This window comes from Plasmodium gallinaceum (assembly GCF_900005855.1).
Source record: "Plasmodium gallinaceum strain 8A genome assembly, contig: PGAL8A_v1_152, whole genome shotgun sequence".
In the NCBI taxonomy this organism is placed as follows: domain Eukaryota; phylum Apicomplexa; class Aconoidasida; order Haemosporida; family Plasmodiidae; genus Plasmodium; species Plasmodium gallinaceum.
In genome coordinates this window covers 438,993-460,483 of record NW_021628316.1, presented here as the reverse complement: position 1 = coordinate 460,483, position 21,491 = coordinate 438,993, and the positions used below count along the sequence as shown (strand labels likewise).

General features: G+C 17.2%; 4 protein-coding genes across 4 annotated transcripts; 1 reads left to right on the top strand and 3 right to left on the bottom strand.

The window, feature by feature from the left end:
* Positions 1-182: 182 nt before the first annotated feature.
* On the bottom strand, positions 183-2,027 carry PGAL8A_00509500 (methionyl-tRNA formyltransferase, putative; the record flags this gene model as incomplete). The annotated part of the gene is made up of 1 exon (XM_028673918.1): positions 183-2,027. One exon carries the CDS (start codon positions 2,025-2,027, stop codon positions 183-185), a length of 1,845 nt encoding a protein of 614 aa, XP_028530323.1.
* Positions 2,028-2,582: 555 nt separating this feature from the next.
* Positions 2,583-10,760, bottom strand: PGAL8A_00509400 (conserved Plasmodium protein, unknown function; the record flags this gene model as incomplete). The annotated part of the gene is made up of 2 exons (XM_028673917.1): positions 2,583-2,640; positions 2,830-10,760. 2 exons carry the CDS (start codon positions 10,758-10,760, stop codon positions 2,583-2,585), a joined length of 7,989 nt encoding a protein of 2,662 aa, XP_028530322.1.
* Positions 10,761-13,839: 3,079 nt separating this feature from the next.
* On the top strand, positions 13,840-14,381 carry Nedd8 (ubiquitin-like protein nedd8 homologue, putative; the record flags this gene model as incomplete). The annotated part of the gene is made up of 2 exons (XM_028673916.1): positions 13,840-13,978; positions 14,284-14,381. The coding sequence occupies 2 exons, from the start codon at positions 13,840-13,842 to the stop codon at positions 14,379-14,381; spliced, it is 237 nt and encodes a 78-aa protein (XP_028530321.1).
* A 1,191-nt stretch (positions 14,382-15,572) lies between these two features.
* EIF4G (eukaryotic translation initation factor 4 gamma, putative) lies at positions 15,573-20,146 on the bottom strand (the record flags this gene model as incomplete). The annotated part of the gene is made up of 4 exons (XM_028673915.1): positions 15,573-16,271; positions 16,474-19,810; positions 19,928-19,986; positions 20,087-20,146. The coding sequence occupies 4 exons, from the start codon at positions 20,144-20,146 to the stop codon at positions 15,573-15,575; spliced, it is 4,155 nt and encodes a 1,384-aa protein (XP_028530320.1).
* Positions 20,147-21,491: the final 1,345 nt, after the last annotated feature.

The window sequence follows — 21,491 nt, the reverse complement described above, 5'->3', positions numbered from 1 at the left end:
CGAATAATTTAAAAAAAAAAAAAAAAAAAAAAAAAAACACACTTAAATACGTGTTAAAAAACAAAAAAATTAATGTGTATTTCAAATAATTTAAAATAAGATAAAAAAAAAAAAAATAGAATAAGATAAAAAAATATGACTTTAAAAATATTATAAAAAAGAAGGTATATTATCATCTATGATTAATATAATAAATCATTTTTATTTATACTATTAATAAAATCAACAGCGTTAACAATTTTTTTATTTTTTCGTTGTAATTTATAAATTTTTAATAAGGTGTTATTTTTGCATTGAATATTCAAAGATTCTTTATCAAAAACTACAAATTTACGAGGTACCTTATCAAAACATTTATGATTATATATATTACAGTAATTAATAAAATTGTAATTATTATTTAAATAATATGATGTTTTAATTAGTTTTACATCTATTATTTTAAATGTATTATTTTGAAATAAAAAAAGAGAACATTCTGCTTTAGGCCAATTTATGAAACTTCTTACTTTATTGTGGATATATAAGGATGTTGAACAAAAGAAGCATACGTACTTTTCATCATTTTTTATTTTTGATGCATAATTGTTATCTTTAAGTGGCATTTTGTTGTAACTGTTTGAAAAAATTTTATTAAAATTACTTAATTTGAAATTAGTAGAACAAATAGAATTCCTTTTTGTATCTGATAAATTACCAATGATTTTATTAAAATCACTACATTCGCTTCTATTATTTTGAGTAATAAAGTCATTATATGTATTACTTGGTGTTTCATTTAGATGTAATTTATAATTTGATAAAAAATATATGTTTTTTATTAAGTGAATAATTCCTATTGTAAATAATATGGTGATGATATCATTAAAATTATAATTTTTATCAAAACAAAAAGCTTTTTTTATTAAAATAGTTCCTGCATCAATATTTAAATTTGTTAAAAATATAGTGTATCCAAATAAACTTTCATTATTTAATATACTTCTTTGAATTGGAGATGCACCTTTATATAATGGTAGTAAACTTGGATGTAAGGAAAAAATATTAGAATTAATTGTTCTAAAAAAGTAATTATTAAAAATTTCACCAAATGATACAGAAATGCAAAGATCAAATGTCTTATTTTTTAACTTATAAATATCATTTTTTACCTTATCATAATAAAAAACATTTATTTTATTTTTATTTGCTTCTTCTTCTATTTCTGACTTCTGCAAAAGCATATTTCTTCCCTTTTTTTGAGGGCTTTTTGTTATAACATTTTCTAGTTTTATGTCATTTCTTAGTTTTTTTATTATTAACAAAATTATTTTAAAACATAAATTGCTAAATTCGTTGCTTCCTATAAATAACAAATTTACATTCTTACTATTAATACGTTTTCTTCTATGAATATCATGTAACATATCGATTATAACATATTTTCTCATATTCAATTCCTTTATAATGTCTACATTAAATATTTTATTACCTAACGTTTTTTCAATTATATTAACTATTTCTAAATATATGTTATCCATATATAATTTTATAACATTAGTACAACTATATGCTAAATTTAATAGATATGTTTTCAAATTATATTCTTTTTTTTTATTGTATATATATATGGTATTTTCATCCTTGAAGAATAAATATTTATTTGTATTATTTAATTTATTAAATACATTTTTAATATCATTAATCTTTTTTCTTAAAATATAGCTACGGTGATTTTTATCATAAATATTATCCCATTTTTTTATTTCTACAAATATATTTACTTTTATTTTTAATTCATTTTCTAACGGATTAATGAATGATTCACTAAACTTTGATTTAGTAACATTAAAATTATGAATATTTTTTAATTTATCAATACATTCTGTTTTCTTAGAATTAATACGATTAACAGTTAAATTAAATTTATTAAAATAATAGTGTTTTTTACTAAAATATGATTTGCTAGTATAACTAAATTTATAAGCATAACTTCTTAGAAATATTATAATAAATATTTGTATAAAATATGAACTAACTACATTCATAATAATTTTCTTTTTTTTTATATTTGAAAATATTCTACAAAATGTCCCTCTATTTTAATCTCAACTTTATATATTTTCATGTTTTCTTTTTAATATTATTGTACAACTATTTGACATCTTTTTATTATTTTATTTTTATTTTTTTTTTTATTTAAACGTATTATTAATATAAAAATGAAATGCTTTTTAAATTTGTTTGTAAATTGTTACAAAAACAGAAACACGTAAAAGGATTTACAATTTATGTGTATTTATATGCATCTTAGTATTTTTATATTCGACAAAAAAAAAAAAAATAAAATAAAATAAAATAATAATTTATTTCTCTTTAATAGGAATAAAATAATAAAAAAAAAAAAAAAAAATTAAATTATAAAAAAAAAATCTATAAAGTAGCATTAAAAAAAAAAAAAAAAATAAATAGATGAAACAAAAAATAATATTTACAAAGATAATTGTTTATATATAAGATATATATATATGGGATTTATTATACTATATTATTTTTATTTTATTATTTTTTTAAAATTTCAAAAATTTAATTTTAAAGATGCTTCACCCATTCGTACACAATAAAATCGAAGGAACAACAAACTTCTCAATGTCATATTTTCTGTAATAAAAGAAAAAATGAGTAAATAAAGTAAAATAAAAATAAAAAAAATAAATAAATATGTATACAAATAATTAAAAATATGATTGCAAGTACATGATACAATATTTTATATTTATATTTATTTCTACAATTAAATAAATAAAAAATAATTAATGAAATATAGTAAAACAGAAATATAATAAATACCTTTTATTTTTGTCATCAAGAATGCTAAAATTGAGAACAGCTAAATACGAATTACATATATAACAACCAAATTCATTTGTTTGATTTAAATTTGAAAATATTTTTGATTCATTTTCTATTTGCTCATAAGACAAATTTTCCTTTGTAACTATATGTTCCTTATTATTTTCAAAACTTTTTTCAATTGAATTTTTAAAATCATTAGGTATACAATTTTCAGTTAAATTTTTTATATTTGCTAAATTATTTGTTAATTCAATTTCTAAGCATTTTCTCAAGAATCTAGATTTTGACAAAGAGAATTTTTTGTGCAGTTTTTTTCTATTTATAGCTATAATTTTCAGTTTATATTCTTTAAAATTTTTTTCTAAAGAATACCTAATATAATCTTTTTCAGTAAAGTGTACTTTAATTAAGGGGCTTTCATAAGATATATTAATAGTTAAATGCTTTAAAAAAAATGATTTCTTGTCAATTATAGATATTTTAAAAAAGAGTAAGTCGTTTAATAAATTTCTTTTAAGAATATCTCCACATATGCTGCATAATATCTTTTTTTTTTTATGTAAACAAAGAATATCATTTTCATTAGAATGATTAGAAATATCAATTGATTTTTTTAGGCACATATCATCACTTTTTAAATGAAAAATTTCTTTATAAAATCTAGTATGAACTAGCATTTTATCATTAATATAATTACTAGCTTTAGCACATCCTTCACTAATTAAGTAAAAATTTTCTCTTTTATTTTCAAATAAACAGTGTAAATTTAAAAATCCAATTCTATCTTTCATATTATCTGCATTACTTAATAAGTTTTTTGTATTAGAGTTTGGAAAATATCTTAAGTAGTTTTCTTTTTTTTTAATTAAACTTATTTCTTCAATATTATGTTTTGCTAATTCCTCATTTATGTTTAAAGTTTGATTTTCTTTTATCTCGTCCAATGATTTCATGGATGAAAAAGTATCCATTTTTTTTATATTCAATACATTTTTTTTTTTAATATCTTTAAAAAATAATGGGTTGGTGTCATTTTCTTCATACCTATTATTTATATTAAAATCTCCTAATTTAAGTGATTTCATATTTGAATTATTCAATTTTTTTTCTTTAAATAAATTACTTATTTTCTTTTTTATTATATTATCATTTTTTTTTTCGTTTATATTATTGCTACTTATAGAATCATTAACAGAATCATAAACAGATCTATCTGATTCACGAAATAATTTTGTAAAGGATTCAATTCTATGATCATTTATCGATTCATTTAAATGATTCTTTGATATATTTGATATTTTTTCTAACTTATTTATGTTTTCTAATTTTTCAGGAATTTCCTTTATAGTATTTGAATTATATAACGATTTATTTTTTATATTTATAGCTGACCTATTTAAAGAACTTTTAACTGATTTATCTGTGAAATAATTTGTAGTGTTGTTTAATGATTTATATTCTGAATCATTTAAAGAATTATATAATGTTTCATTTTTTAATTCATATATCTTTTCTTTTTCCTCATTAAAATCAACACTACTTTTTAAACTTTCTACATTTATAGAATTTTCACATATTGGTAGCTGCTTGAAATCAATTGATTCATCTCTAAAAGGAAAGATTTTTTCTCTTTTATTAAAAAGTTTTTTTAAGTTATTATTATGAAAAAATGGAATTTCATTTTTATTTTTTTTTTTATTACATTTTTTTTCATCAATAATTTTAACTTTTTCATCATCATATACAGAAATATTATTGTTTATTTCATTTATTAAAATTTTTTTATCATCACATACAGAAATATTATTGTTTATTTCATTTATTAAAATTTTTTCATCAACATCTTTTTCTATATCTTTTATTGATAATTTTTCTTCACATTTATTGTCAATTAAAAGTAAGTTAGAAGATTTTTCACAATTTTCATTAAAATTATTAATGGCTAAATTTGCTTTTGAAAAATTACAAGTTCCTAAATTTTTTGTTGAATAATGATTATAATCTTTTTTATCTACTAAACTATTTTTTTCGTTTTCCATATCATTTAATTTAACACTATAATCGCATAAGGAGTTTTCAATAAGAGACAGCAATTTTAACTTTAGTATTTTACTATCAGCAAAATTTGATGAAATAAAATATTTTCTTTTTTTTTTATTTTGTAAATTTTTTTTTTCTTTTAACATCCTTTCGTTGTTTTTTTTTTTTCGTTTTTCTAAATATAATATTATATTAAATTCATCATCTGTATAGCTAATATCAGAAGTATGGTTATGTGGGTTGAAACAACTTGTAACTTCACTTGATTTTTCTTCAATAATTTTATTAAGATTGTCATTTTTCACATTTTCTATTTTTCTTTTTTCACTTTCATTTAATGAAATGGAAGATTTTGTATTTATATTACCATCTTTTATTATTTGCTTATTAATTAATTCTTCTTTTTCTGATGATACATTATTTTCTTCTATAAGAATACCGTTAAAATTATTAGTATGAACACTTTTTTTATTTTTTAAGCATAATTTGTTATTATTAATATTAAATTCAATGTTATTTATTTTATCAGTAGTATGTTCTTCGAAATTTTTTTCATTTGTACTTTCAAAATTTTCAACCTTATTTATAGTGTTAAGATACTCTCTGTTTTTATTCATAATATTATTTTCTTCATTTATTTCTTTTTTTATGTAATTTTCTTTATATGAATATTTTTGAATTTCATTTAATATATTTTTATCATCATTATAATATGTGTTTTCATCACCAAAATATATTTCATTTTCATATATATTTTCTCCTTCATATTTAAAATTGTTTTCATATTTTAATTTTCCTTTTTTTAAATGATCTATATTTTCATCTATTTTACATTTATTTAAATAATTTTTATTTTCATTTAAAACAGTTTTATCTTCTACATATTGACTTTGATCTTCTAATTTACTTTTGTTTTCCTCTAATGCTTTTTTTGTAACTAAATTTGAGTTTTTTTTGTCTAATATACGTAAAAACATAGTTTTTATTTTTCTAAAGTTTATTTTTTCTTTACTGTTTTTAAAAAAAAATAAGTTACCTTGTTTGGAAGGAATTATTCTATTCATATTATAATTAATTCTGTTTATATTTATAAAAAAAAGGTTAGAAGAATCTTTAATATTTACATATAAAGAACTGTATGAATCTAAAATAATGTAACCAAGTTCTTTTGAGTTCCATGATAAAATAATATTTGAGTCTAAATCATCATGAATTACTTTATCTAATTCTTTATTATTACCATTTAAGTTATTTGTATTAACTGTTCTAGAATAATTGAAATCAGTAGAATTATTATTAATTATATTATTATTCTCATAATTTAAGGAACACTTTTTTTTAAAAAATGGTTTAGAAAAGAAATCCTTAGTTTTTATTGAATTAAAATTTTTAACTGTATCATTATTTTCAATACTTAATGAAACAATACTGGAATTAATATAATAAAATACATCGTTACTGTTAGGGGAAATATTTATGAATTTTTCATATCCATTTTTATTAATATGTATATTTAATGAACTACCTAACATTTTATGTTTATATTTATTAAAAAATATTTTTTTTTTTGAAAAAAAAAAATTTAAGCATAATGTTATATTATTACATTGTTCTAAATGAACATCATTTAATACAAATAAAAACTTTAAACAAAAGATATTTTTTTTTTCCTTTAGAAAATGGAATATACTAGTTATATTTTTATTTGTTGAAATTTTTTTTTTTTTGTTTTCTGAATTTCTTTTATTATTAAGATAATCATTATCTTCAACCATCAAATAATCTGAATTATTAATAGAGGATGGCATGTTATGGAATTTAGAAAAATTCTTATGAGAAAACTTTTCATATTTTATTTTTTTTTTACAAGAACTTTCATTTAAATTTTCATTGATACTAGATTTACTTAAATCCCTACTGTAAACATTTTCTGTAACTAATTTCTCATTATAAGAATTTATTTCCTCATTTCCTATATTTTTTATACTATTTATACAATTTTCTATACTATTTTTTAACAAAACATCCTCTTGGCAAGCTGTGTCTTTTAAATAACTGTTCAAATATTGTGACTGTTCTTTATTATTATGTAATAATATATTGTTGTGTAAAATATAAAAATCTACTCCATCGTTATTTATTTTTTCTATTTCTATATTTTTTTTTTGATTTTGTACTTCCTTCATTTTCCTCATTTCATTTTTTATTGTTCTATATTCCTTAGTTTCATTATTTGAAATATCTTCTTTATTCAATTCTTCAATTTTCATTTTTTTCATTATTTTTTCTCCTTTTAAAATTTCTTTTTTTTGAAAACATTCCATTGATTCATTACTCATGTTAAGCTTTTCTTCATTTAAAAAATTATTTTCTTTAATATTATCTATATCTTTTTCTTTTATTTTGTTATAAATTTTGTCGCAATTTTCATTAAAAGGTATTAATTTCTTTTCATTAAGTTTATTGTTGTAGATTTCATCTTTATTTGTTTCATTTTTGTAATAAGTTATATTTCCATTAATAATATCTTCAATTGATATATTTTTTATAACAAATAATGAATTTTCCATATTGCTAATTTTTTTAATACTATAAAAAATATTTTTCATTATTTTTATTACCTCATTAAAAATTAATTTATTATGTTTATCTTCTCTATATTCCACTTTTTTTAAGCTTAGAATATCACTATTAATAACTTCATCATTAATGAAATTATCATCAGTGTTTTTACTATATTTTGCTGATTTATTTTTTAAAGAAAAACTGTTATATGATTCATTTAATGTCTTTTTCTTCATATTTTCTTTATTATTGCTACATATATAGTTTTCACTATTTAATAAAAGAGTTTCTTCAATATGTTTTTTTATTAAGGAAATTAAATGAATTAAAAATACACAGAAATTATCTTTCATTTTTTTATTTATAGATTTTCTTAAAACTCTTTTAGTAAAAATTTTCTTTTTTTCCTTATGAGATGATACAATATTTCTTAATGAGGTATTTACATCTTTTATATTATTAAAATTTAAACTATCTTCTTTTATTATTTTAAAATAATTACACTTGGTATTTTTTTTGCAACTACTATTACAAAAAGTATCTTCTTTAAACATATCATTTTTTTCATTATATTTTTTATCTAATAATTTAGAGTTTGTAGATTCTCTATAATTTCCATTATGATCAAAATTAAAAAAAATAAAAATATAATCTATTATATTATTTTCATTGTAGATATTTCTATTCAATATATTATTTATGCCATCTTCTATTTCTATAATTTTTATGCAAGAAACATTGTTTAAAAACTTTTGATAATTTTTCATATTTATACTATAAATTATTTCATCAATTTTCCTTTTTATTATAAAATTAAAGAAATTATTTTTTTCATTTTTTATAACATTAGGATTATTAAACATTTCTTTTAATCTTAGTAATATACATACAATAAATATAAATTGTATTTTGCTAATTTCCTTTTTAGATGTATAAGATTTAATTTGATCATTAATATAGTTTGGTAAATATTTCATTATATTATTTGAATTTTCGTTACTTAATTTTTGGAGATTTTCTTTTATTTTATAAATAGGCAAATTCAAAATTAAAAGTGAAACTTTTTTATAATCGTTATAAATATTAATGATTTTTTCTATTTTATCTATAGATAAAAGTTTACAAAATGTATTATATTCTTTATTATTTAATTCATTTAAAATAAGAATAATATTACTTTCACTTAATAAATTAATCAATTTCTTCTGAGTTTCTTTCCACATTTTATCTTTTTTGTCTACCCTCATGGTAATACTTATTAATTTTTTTGTTGGTAACTTTTCTAAAACGCATAGTATATTTTTTAGTGGTAAATTATTTAGGCAAGATACAATTTTATTTTCAGGTAGTAAAATGAAAATTTCTCCGAGTTTTTTAATAGATATCTCATTCATAATTTTTACTAAAAAATTTATAGGTATCCTATCAATAATAGATGTAAATTTATCTAATGAAACATAATTAATGTAATGAATAATTTTTGTTAATTCACATTTGTTTAATAAAATTTCTATATTTTTATCATTTAAATAATTCATTATCTCAATTATTTCATCAGAATTAAAAGATTTATATATTTCAACTAAATTAAAGGAGGAATTTAGATTAATTGAATCTGCTATTTTTTTAGGTGGTAAACTTTTAAGAATTATAATAGTTTTATATAAAGGTAACTCATTTAAAAGTCTATTAATTGTAGTTAAACATAAATTATTAGTAATAAAATGAATATTTTTAATAGACAAAGAATTATGAAGAATATATAACTTTTCATAGGAGATTTTATTAGATAATGAGCTAATTTTTTCTAATGGTAGACATTCTATTATATAATAAAATTTACATGATGGAATAGCATTTATTAGTTTTATAACAATTTCAACTTTTATATGATTAAATATATATATTAATTTATTTTGGGGTAAGTTTAATAAAATTCCTAAAGAATTATTAGTAGATATATGATTTATAATTTCTATAATTTTATCTTGATCAAATAATAATATAAAATTTTTATAATTATCTACATCAAGTAACTTTATTATTTTTTCAATTTTTTCTATTGATAAAAAGTTGAAATATTTTGCCGTTTCTATATTATTTTTAAAAGGAGAAAAAAAATTAACCAATTTCTCCTCGTTTAAGTTTTCTATAATAAAATGCCTTTTTTTTTCTTCTTTTATAGAATTTATTAAGCGTTTAAAATGATTAATAGATAATTTTTCTATTATTAAAGTAGTCTTTTCCTCATCTAAGTAATTTAAGATATTTATGCATTCTTCGATTGATATTTTTTTTAGAACACTAATTATTTTGTCTAAAGATACGTTTTGCATTATTTCTTTTAATTTTTTTTCTTCAATTCCATTCAAACTTTGTTCACTATTGTTATTATCTTTGTAATCATTTTTAAAAAAGGTATCTGTTTTTTTTTTATCATTATTAGATTTGTTTCTTAAATTTTCCATAATATCAAAAAAACTTTCTTTTTTTTTTGAACATGATTCATTAATAAAATATTCATTAATTTCTTCTTTTTTTAAATTACAATTATTCTCAATGCTGATATTTTTTTTATCTTCAATTTTATTATTATAGTTTAATAGCTTACCTTTTTTATATTTTCCATTTGTTTGCTTAGAGGTGCTTATTTTTTCATCTTTTTCCCATTCTTCTTTTAATAGATTAAAACTAGTACTACCATCTGTCTTTTTTTCTTCTACGTTTTTCACTTCCACATTATTTTTAAGAAAAGAATTTCTATCTTTTTTGACTTTAACTAAAACTCCAAAGTTATTTATACATTCTAAATTAGTACTTTTTCGTATATGTTCATTATTTTCATTATATAATATGATTTCTTTTGAAGAATCATCTTTATTATCATTAGAATTATCTAGTGTCAAAAGTTCATTTACTCTCATAATTGAGTTTTTATTAATATCTTTCTCATCATTTAATATTTTAAGTGTAGTTAATTTTTCTTTAGTAACAACTGACTCTGATATTTTTTTTTCGTCAAGACTTATATCTGAATTTTTTGATTCTTCTTCATTATTGTTTATTTTTTCATTTATATCTATTTGATGAATATTCTTCAAATTACGATTTTGTATAGAAATATTTTGATTTTTAAACTTTTTTTTGGTTTTATTTTTTATCTTTTTTTTCTTATTTTTTAAATATTTTTTTTTTTCTTGTGATACCAATTTATAATTTGCTTTACTTTTTTTACGTTTAAAATTTATTTTATCTTTTTTCATTTTTTCATCTAATATATTTTTATTCTCTATCAATATTTCATTTTTTTCTCCATTCATTTTAGAGATATTTTATAAAGAAAATGTATTGAATAAAACGAATGTATAAAAACATATATAAATAAATATATATATATATATAAATATATAAATATATATATATATAGATGTATAGATGTATAGATGTATAATAACATTTAAATTTTTTTTTATTGAGAAGTTTGAATTTTTTATGAAACAAAAAAATAATATAATATAATAAAAACATAAAAAAAAAAAAACATGGAAAATTCGAAATGAAAAATTATATACTTAGAAAATGAGTTATATTTTTTTATTTTATTATTAAACAAAATAGAAGAAAGAATCATATTAGAATATTTTGCATTATTATGCAATGAAATAAATTTTTCTTTTTACTCTCTCTTTTTTGTATTTATTATATAAATATACAAGTAAAATTTTTTTTAAAAATTATAATTTTAATTTCCACTTGTTCTCTTTAAAAAAAAACTTACGTGTTATATAAAAAGATACGTTTATAAAGAAAAAAAATACATATTCAGAATTGGGGCAGTTTATAGAATAATTCTTTTAATAGTCTTCAAAAGAAAAAACTAAAAAAAATTATAACAAATATACAAAAAAGCATTGATGCTTAAAATTTTTTTTATAAAATAATTACTTTAATTTTTTTAAAAAAATTATGTACATAAATAAAATTAATAGTAATTTTCTTTTAATAAGAAGTAACTTGTTATAATTTTTTGAAAAAAAAAGTATTTCATTTTTTTTTTTTTTTTTTACTAGTAGAATTTGCTAGTGAAATTACACTTCCTGCAGTTATTGTTGTTTTTAAATAACTGCATCATATAAACCCATACTTTTTTCTAAAATATGAGTAAAATTATAAGGAACGTCAAAAAACTTAAGAATAAAGAAAAACGTAGAATATAAAATTCTTCATTAAAAAAAAAAACAATTTTTCAAAAATTGCATGCAATAAGATTTCTTCATTTTGTTATTTCTGTATTACATTTTGTAAAAAGAAACAATTTTTTTTTTAAATAATTTAATTAGTGTGTAGTTCCAAGTTGTTTTTTAATAACATAAAGATTGTGTAGAAATATTATATATATTTATTCATAACAACAATATATAGTAGATTCCTTTACAAAAAAAAAAAAAAAAAAAATACACATTTAGAATTTCCAATTGTAAATAAAAATGAAGTTATTTAAACATAGAAAAGGAGTCTATTAAATTTCTAATTAGTAATTTTAATTATTTTTTCTATATTAAAAGAACTATATACATTTTTTAGTCTTTTCAAAAATGTTAAGAAAAAAAGGAAAGAAATGAGTAAATTTTCTTTTGTATTTACTTATGTTGAATTGTATAGATGTGCAACATACCTTTGTTATTAATGAGGAAAAAAAACTAAAAGAAAAATTTATTTTTAGAATTCTGAAAAAGTTAAGAATACTTATTGTATGAATTAAAAAAGAAACAAAAAAGTTATATAATTTTTGAAGTTTCTAAAAGAGATTTTTCATATTTTATTCATAATTATTCTTATAGATTTTTAAAAGAAATAATGAAAATAAAAGAACTTCACCAATAAAAAAAAATTTCAACTTTTAAGAGATTCTCAAAATTATCTTCACCGAAAATATGTATTTAATAGAAATAAAAAATTGTAGAATTCTTTTTTTTTATTACACTTTATATATATGTTACATTCAAAATAGAAATTTCAAGTGTTTAAAAAAAAAAAAAAAGAAAAAAAAAACTTATGCTTTTAAGTGCATCTATAAATTAAAAACATAATCTTAATCTAAAATATATAAAAAAATATTATAGTTACATTCTCATTTTATCATTATAAAATGAAAACAAAATGTTATAAAAATATTTGAATTCAGAATTTGTCAGTAATTTCATGTTTACAATATTGAAAATAATTTATTACAGAAGTAAAAATATATTTGCTGAATAAAGTAAAAGTATATTTCTTTTTTTTAAAAAGATTATTAATATATATGCTTTTATTATTAGAAGATTTGTTATAAAATAATATGCATATAATTGATAACATGAATATCTCTAAGATATAATGAAAGAAATTATTTAAGAAGATCGAACTTAAATTTTTTTTTTAACAAATACAAAAATATTGTTTAATTTTCATTTTTCTTTAAAGAGGTAAATTCTTTTTTTAAATCTCTATTTTTTTTTAATAAAACATTTTGTGATTTTGTATATTTTGAATACATTATTAATAGATAGGACAAAAAAAAAAAGCCAAGATTTTTAAAATATAGTTGTATTTTATTCTTAATTTTATTTTTAAAATATTAAAAAAAATACAATTGCACATGTAATAAAGAAATAAGTTAACAAATATAAATTTAAAAGAAATATATTTTTTAGATTTTCTACTTGTAATTTGCTTTAAATTATATTATTATATTATACTTTATTATTTAGTTTATTTCTATTATTCCTTAAATATAAAGGTAGTATTATTTTGTACTATTAAAAAAAAAAAATATGAAAAAATTTAATACAATTTATTCATTATAAGAAGAAAAAAAAAAAAAAAAAAAAAAAAAAAAAAAGTGAAAAGAAAATATAGTTAGTACATATCATTTATTTTTTTTTCAATATTTCGAAAAAATTTATGAAATGTAGAACTATTTTATAATATTAAAAAAAAAAAAAAATTAAAAAAAATAAATTTTCTTTTATTATGTACCTACTTTAACTAAGATATAATAAATTTATTATAAATAAAAAAAAAGTTTTATTTTCATTCATTTTATGTTTAAAAAATATAGAAGTAACAATAAGAAAAATTAAGATTTATAACACACTTTTGATAAAATAGTTATAAAATAAAAATTAGGTTTATTTTACACAAAAAAAAAAAAAAAAAAGAAAAAGATAAAATTACAGTATTTTGCTTAAGTATATGAGAAAAATATTATTTCACAAAGAAATATTTTTATATACTACAAATATTTTTCATTTTAATTAATGAAAAAAGGGGAAAAATATATATCATTATATATATATTAATTATGAAATATTTTAATGTTAAATTATAGAATAAGAATATAATAAAAAAAAAAAAATAATGCAAATATTAGTTAAAACATTAACTGGGAAAAGACAATCATTTAATTTTGAGCCGTCTAGTTCTGTTTATCAAATAAAAATGGCCATTGAAGAAAAAGAAGGAATAGATGCTAAGCAAATAAGATTAATTTATTCAGGTTTTTATTCTTAATAAATTTACTCTTAGAATATATAACTACATATGTGTTTAACTAAACAAAATTTTAATTTATTTCTTAAATTTTTCATTCCTCTTTTTTTTATTACTTAATTTATAACAATACTTCATTATTTTTATTCATTCTTTTTTTTTTTTTTTTTTTTTTGTGATTTATAAATAATTTTTTAATGTTTATTTTTCTTATATGAAATAATTATTTTTGATTATTCAAATTTGCAATAAATCCTTTTCATTTATAATATATAACTATTAATTTAGTTTTTATTTTTAATTTTTTTAAAGGAAAACAAATGCATGATGACATGAAGTTGAGCGATTACCGTGTAGTACCCGGTTCAACTATTCATATGATTTTACAACTAAGAGGAGGAATTATTTAAATGTAAAAAAAAAGTTTAGACCTTCAATTTTTTTTTATTTATATCATTGAGTTGTTTAGGTTTTCTTATTTTAAAATTTTTAAAATATCTAAAACAAACATTATGACATTTTCTTTTTTTTCTATAAAAAATATTTCAACAAATATATCAAAAACTTTTCATATCTAAAATGTAATACTTATTTTAAGTTTAAAAATTTTTAGTATAATAAATAAAAAAAATAAACTGATAAAATACATTAATATAATTTTTATGTATTAATATAAGTAATGAATTGAATTGTACAACTTTAACCATATATTTATTGAAATTCTCAAAATAAAACATTTTTGTGAAATATTCATATTTATTTTATTTGGCTTAATTTTTTATATAATACATTTTTCATGAATACAACAAAATTATACCTAATATATAAAGTATATATTGTAAATCTATAAAAATATGAAAAAATTCAGAAAATTAAAATGAGATAAAAAAAAAAAAAAAAAAAAATATTAAAATGCAAAAATAAATTTGGAAAGACAAAAATAAAAAATATTACGAATTTCTTTTTTTTTTTTTTTTTTTTTTTTTTTTTTTTTTGTATGTACAATATAAAATAAAAGAACATAATTATTATATTTTTTGATTTTTGTATTTCACATTAAATTATATACATATATACACTGTTTTAACTTTTTTAAATATGTAATTTCACATGTTTATTAAGTAAACTATAAATTTTATATAAATATAAAAATTGTAAAAATAACTTTATCTAATTAATATGAAAAGTTAATATACTACAAAAAATTTTAATATGGGCTTTAACAAAATTTTTTTTTTTTTAAATTTTATAAAGTGTTATATGTAAGTTATGGTTTGAAGAAAATAAAATGCATATTATGTTTTCAGCAAAAGATAATATAAAATGTAATTACTCTATATACAAAAACTAAAATTTTTGTATAATTTTATTATAACATCTTATTATATTACAATAATATATTGTTATTATTTTTATTAATAATATCACAATCAGTAGAATCATTCTTACTTTTCTTCTAATACTTAATTAATTATGCAATAAAAATATATTTTCTAGAAGAATATATTAATAGTTGGAAATTATTTATATATCAAAGCCTTTTAAAGATAAGTTAGAGGGTATATAAAATTTAAAATATACATTTTTTATTTATAGTAGTTTTATTTACTTTGGGTTAATTTACTTAATCTTTCTTGCTCTTGCATATATTTTGAATAGGATTCATTATTTCTTAAATTGTGTCTTTCTCCAACGATAACTATATTTCCTAATTGAGCTAAATGAATTGAACCACCCATCATTTCTTCTGTTTCTAATTGAGATCTTAATTCATTTAAGCCTTTTGCTGTATCTTTATGAGTTTTTTTTCTCCATTCGGATAATCTTAAATCAAAAACATCTTGAATTACAAATTTAATTCTTTTTGAATACATTTTTTTTCTTTGTAGTTCTTTTAATCTTCCAAACCATGTATCTAAAATATTTTTATACTTTTCAATTTGATCAATAAAAAAACCAGTTGAATAAATAAGTTGAAGAAAAGCTTCTATGCAGTATTCTTTTGGTTCTTCATATGCAATTAATAAATCATGTGCTATACTAATAACTATTGAAATAGATACAATATGCCTCTGAAATAACTCTCCTATTAATTTTACTATACCAAATAATCTTTTTTTTTGTTTTTGCTCAACAAAACTTAGTTCTTCTTCATTTTCATCATTTTTTAATTTTTCCTTCATAGTAGATTCAAATGTACTAGGTAAGTTTTCATATTCTTCTTGGATCTTTTTTAGTAATGCAATTTCAAAAGAGGTTTTTTTTTTTTTTTCAAAATTGGGTGATCTCCATTTTAATGCCTAAAATTAAAAAAAAAATAAAAAAATAATTAAATATGTAATATATATATATATATAATGCTTTTTAATATACGAAAATATATTCGTTATAAGAAAATGATATTTAAAATTTTGAAAATTATTTAATTTTCATTTTTATTTCATTATAATTACGATTATTTTATATAATTTTAATTTATTTTCATTTTTCTCATATTTATACCTGACAAACATCTGCATACATTTCTGACCAGTCATGCTCTAAGACTGCTTTATTAATAACCTGATTTACTACAGTTTGAATTTCATCCATATTTGAACGAGTAGCCATTATTTGGCAGATTTTTTCTGTTATAATAGGAAAATTTTCAACAGTTAATTTATTAAGCAAACTTTTTATCTGCCTTTCCATATATTCAAGAGGTGACATATTTTCTTTCTTTTTAAACACATATAATGCTTTTGCAGGTTTTTCAGCTACTGTTTCTTCTTTTTTTTCATTCTGATCATCATTTTTATTATCACAAACATCCTCTTCTTTTTTGTTTTCATTCATTTCATTTTCTTCGTTTTTATTTAATTTATCTTCTGTGATATTATTTTCTTTAATTTCCATATCTCTTTTAGCACTTTCATTTTCTTTGACATTTTTTTTTTCTTCATTTTTTAATTCCAAATTTTTATCATTAGTTTCCACATAATCCTTTTTTGCTTTTTTTTTATTTGACATATTATTATTATTATTATTTGTTGCTTTTATATTTTTCTCATTGGTATAAGTAATTATGGGTTTTTCTATTTGTTCATTTTCTTTTTTATTATTTTTCAAATTTTTATTTTTATTTTTTTTACTTTTTTTTTTATCACCTAATGATACATTTGTTTCATTAATTATAAATAAATCTTCTTTTTTTGATTTATTTTTTTTTTTATTTTTATTTTCATTTCCTTTTTTCGATAAATCATTTAAGTCAGCTTCCAATTGAGTTAAAATAACATCTTTTTTTTTTATAATAGAATTTATATCAATGTATTTGTCTTCACCTAATTCTCCCCAGTCATCATTATCCTCTTCTTCTTCATAAATATTTTTATTTTCTTTTCCATCTATATTTTCATTAAATGTATTATTATTCTTGTTCATAATATTTGCGTTATCGATGCTTACTATATTTGTATTATTATTATTTATAAATGCGGTGTTATTGAAGTTCATATCATTTAACTTATTTGTATCCATATTAATATTATTGTATTCATTAGATATGTTCACAGCATTTGAATGGTCATTAAAATTTTCATTTATGTTTGCTGATCTTTCATAACTATAATCATTTTGATTTGATATACCTGTATAATTATTATTTACATTTGTGCATTCTCTTTTCATATAATTAACATTTTCAATATTTTTTTTTATGGTATTCATTCGATTGGGATTAAATGATTCTGAATTTTTGTTGAAATTTGATTTCATTTTATTATTGATATAGTCATTTTGATTAATATTATCTTCTGTAATGTTTAAACTAGAATAATTATTTATTTCACTACAATTATTGTTCATATAATTCATGTTCAAATTATTCATATACATATTATTTGTATTTATATTATTCATATTCATGTTATTCATATTCATGTTGTTCATGTGCATGTAATTTATATTGTTCATATTTATAGTGTTCTTCAAATTTGTTTTATTTCTATTTATGTTTTCGTTATTTGTGTTAATCAAATTATTTTTCTTATTTTGATTATAATTCATAAAAAATGCATTTGGTACATGCGAATTCCTTTCTTGTGCATGTAAATTATTATTATTATCATTTATGTTCATAATATTGTTATTTTTATTAATATTCAAAATATTATTATTATTATTAATATTCATAATATTATTATTATTATTATTAAAGTTGTTATTATTAATATTAATATTATTATAGTTATTATTATTATTATTAATATTATTAATATTATTGTTATTACCATTATCATTATTAATATTATTATTATTATAACTATTATTATTATTATTATTATTATTAATATTATTATTAATATTATTATTATTATAACTATTATTATTAATATTATTATTATTAATATTATTATTATTATTATTATTATTATTATTATTATTATTATTATTATTATTATTGTTGTTGTTATTATTATTATTATTATTATTATTATTATTGTTATTATTATTATTATTATTATTATTATTATTATTATTATTATTGTTATTATTATTGTTGTTGTTATTGTTAATATGCGAATATTTTGCATTATTCTTAAACATAAAATTATTGTAATATTTGTTTTTTGTTAAACCCTTGTTTTCATTTATATTATAATTACTTTTTGCATAATTACAGTTACTATCATTATTATTTTCTCCTTTCATGTTATATGGTAATTCGTTTTTATTAAATTCAAAATTATTTGCACAATTATCAAAATTCAGTTTATAATTTGCAGGATTATTTAAATTATTAGGTACATTATTTAAACCAGTAGAAATAGAATTTTGATTATCAGATTCATTCTCCATATGTCCCGTAAACTTGATTTGTTGATTATTATAATTAATGCTTGCATTAAAATCTTTTTGGTTATTTTTTAAGTTTTCACCTAAATTAGAATTTCTATTTTTTAAAATGTTTGTATTGCTAATATTATCTTCATTTTTATAAGTATAATTATAATTAATTTGATTTTTATAATTATTATTCTTCTTATTTTCTTTATAATCTATATTATTATTAAAATTATTTGTCATATCATTATTTTGATTATTAAATTTACTAATTTTATAATTCTTATTCATATTTTTATAAAAAGTATTACTGTTCATGTTGCCAAAATTATTATTTAAATTGGCACTAGAATTGTTAAAATTGTTATAATTGTTTTGATTAACATTTTTCATATTGTTCTGATTATCAGAAATAGGTTCACCATTATTATAGATATCTGTATTTTGGTTATTAACATTTGTAATATTTACATTATTAATTGATGCATTAGTATTATTAAAATTTCTGTTTATTCCTCTTTCATTTAATGTATAATTAATATTTGTATTAACAATATTAGTATTTACATTTTTTACATTCGAATTACTTCTACTTGCACTTTTATTGTAATTATTTTTAATGTTCCTGTTATATTTTAAATTATCTGTATTATTCATATTTTTAATATAATTATTTTTTGTAAATTCTGAATTTTCAAAATTAGAGTTCATATCATTGTTATTAAAATTATTATTTCTAAAATTTGCTGTATTTACTTTTTTGGACCTCCAGCTTTCTTGGTCTATTAAATTATCTTTTTTATTGTTTGCCATAAAATTGTAATTATCATTATCTTTATTTGTATTTATTGACTTATTTACATTTCGAAAATTTTGATTTAATCCATTTCTCAAATTGTTCCATTCATTATTTATATTTTCAGCATTATAATTATTAGTATTCGTATTAATGGAAATTTGTTGATTATATGTTGATGGAATGTTATTATTTCGGGGATTTTTGTTAAATCTTTCCCTAAAAAAAATAAATGAATACATATAGGATTTTTAAAGCCGTAATTTTTATATAACTATAATAAAATATTTTTGAGCATTCATATATATATATATATGTTTTTTCAATTTTAATTACCACTTTTTATTTTCATTTCCTTTTTTTTTATTCGAATCTATTATTATATCATTTTTTCCCTTTGAAAAAAAAAAAAAAAAAGGAATATAAATATATATATAAATAGCATCTTTCAAAAAAATATATAAATATGTATGTTTTATATATATTTTATATTACTTCATTTTCATTTTCATTAATATCTTGAACATTTTTTTGCTTCATATCCAAGCAACTCATTTTATTTTATTTTTTTATATTTTATTTTTTTTGTTTTAATTAATGAAATAATTTAGTGAAACAATAAGAAAAAAATAAAAATTATATTGTGTAATTTAAAAAGAAATTTATATTATCGTGCAAAAATTTTTAAAGCATATAATGTATGAAAAATATTAATTATGAAAAGGTAAAAAAATGAAAAATAAAATGTATAAAAAAAATTAATTAAAAAAAAATTATATTTGTATATAAATATGTAGATAAATATATATAAATGTAAATTTTTTCATATAATTTCTTGATGTATTTAAAACTTTCAAAATGCACAACAAATGCAAGTTTATAATAAAAATTAATAAAAAAAAAATTTATCATTAAATTTAATTAAATACTGCTTTTTATAGTAAAAAAATAAAAAAAAAAAATAAAAAATTTCACTTTTTTCTATTTCATTTTTGATTTTAAAAATACATTTTGTACAAATATATATATATATATATATATACATATGTAAAAAAAAAATTCAGTAGAAAAATAGTGTACATAAATTAGCACAAACTATAATTTTTTTTTTTTAATTAAAATTATGTACATTTTTTATAAATCTGATATATTTCTTTGAGTATTCAAAAAAATATTAAATTGTAAAATATAAAAAAATTTCATCTTTTACTTATTTTAGGGAAATAATTGCATCTCTTCATAATATTTTACAGGCATTACATTTTTTTTTTTTTTTTTTTTAATTTTATATAGGCTAAGTGTACAAATAAAAAAACCTTTAAAATATATTTATATATTTAGGCATATTAAAAATATAATTTTTTATTTTGATGCTTTAAAATATCGAAAAATATTAATTTATAAAGTATTATACATGCTTTTATGTTATAATTTCTAACTTTAAGAAATTTGTGCATAATTTTATTATTCATCTTTAATTGATTGTTCAGGATTTACTTTGAAAATTAAATTAGAATATTTTTTATCTTTTATTTTTTTTATTTTAAGTAATAATATAAGAAAATTTAAGTTTATTTTTCTCACATCACTTTGAAAAATTCTACATAGTAGAAAATCTTATAATTTTTTTATAATTTTAAAATATTTCATTAAACAATAACATTTTATACCTTTAGAAGTGTTCTATTATTTTAACATTTTTTTTTTCGAGAAAAAAAAGAAAAAAAGTTAATAATCTTTAAATGAATCTTTAATAAAAAATATATTAAAAGAAACGTAATCTAATATTTTACAATGAAAATGTAATTTCTTAATTGCTTATTTTTGAAATATATAATATGCATATAAGTATTTGGAGTGTGCATATATTGTTTCATTTCAATCATTCCTTTTAAAAAAA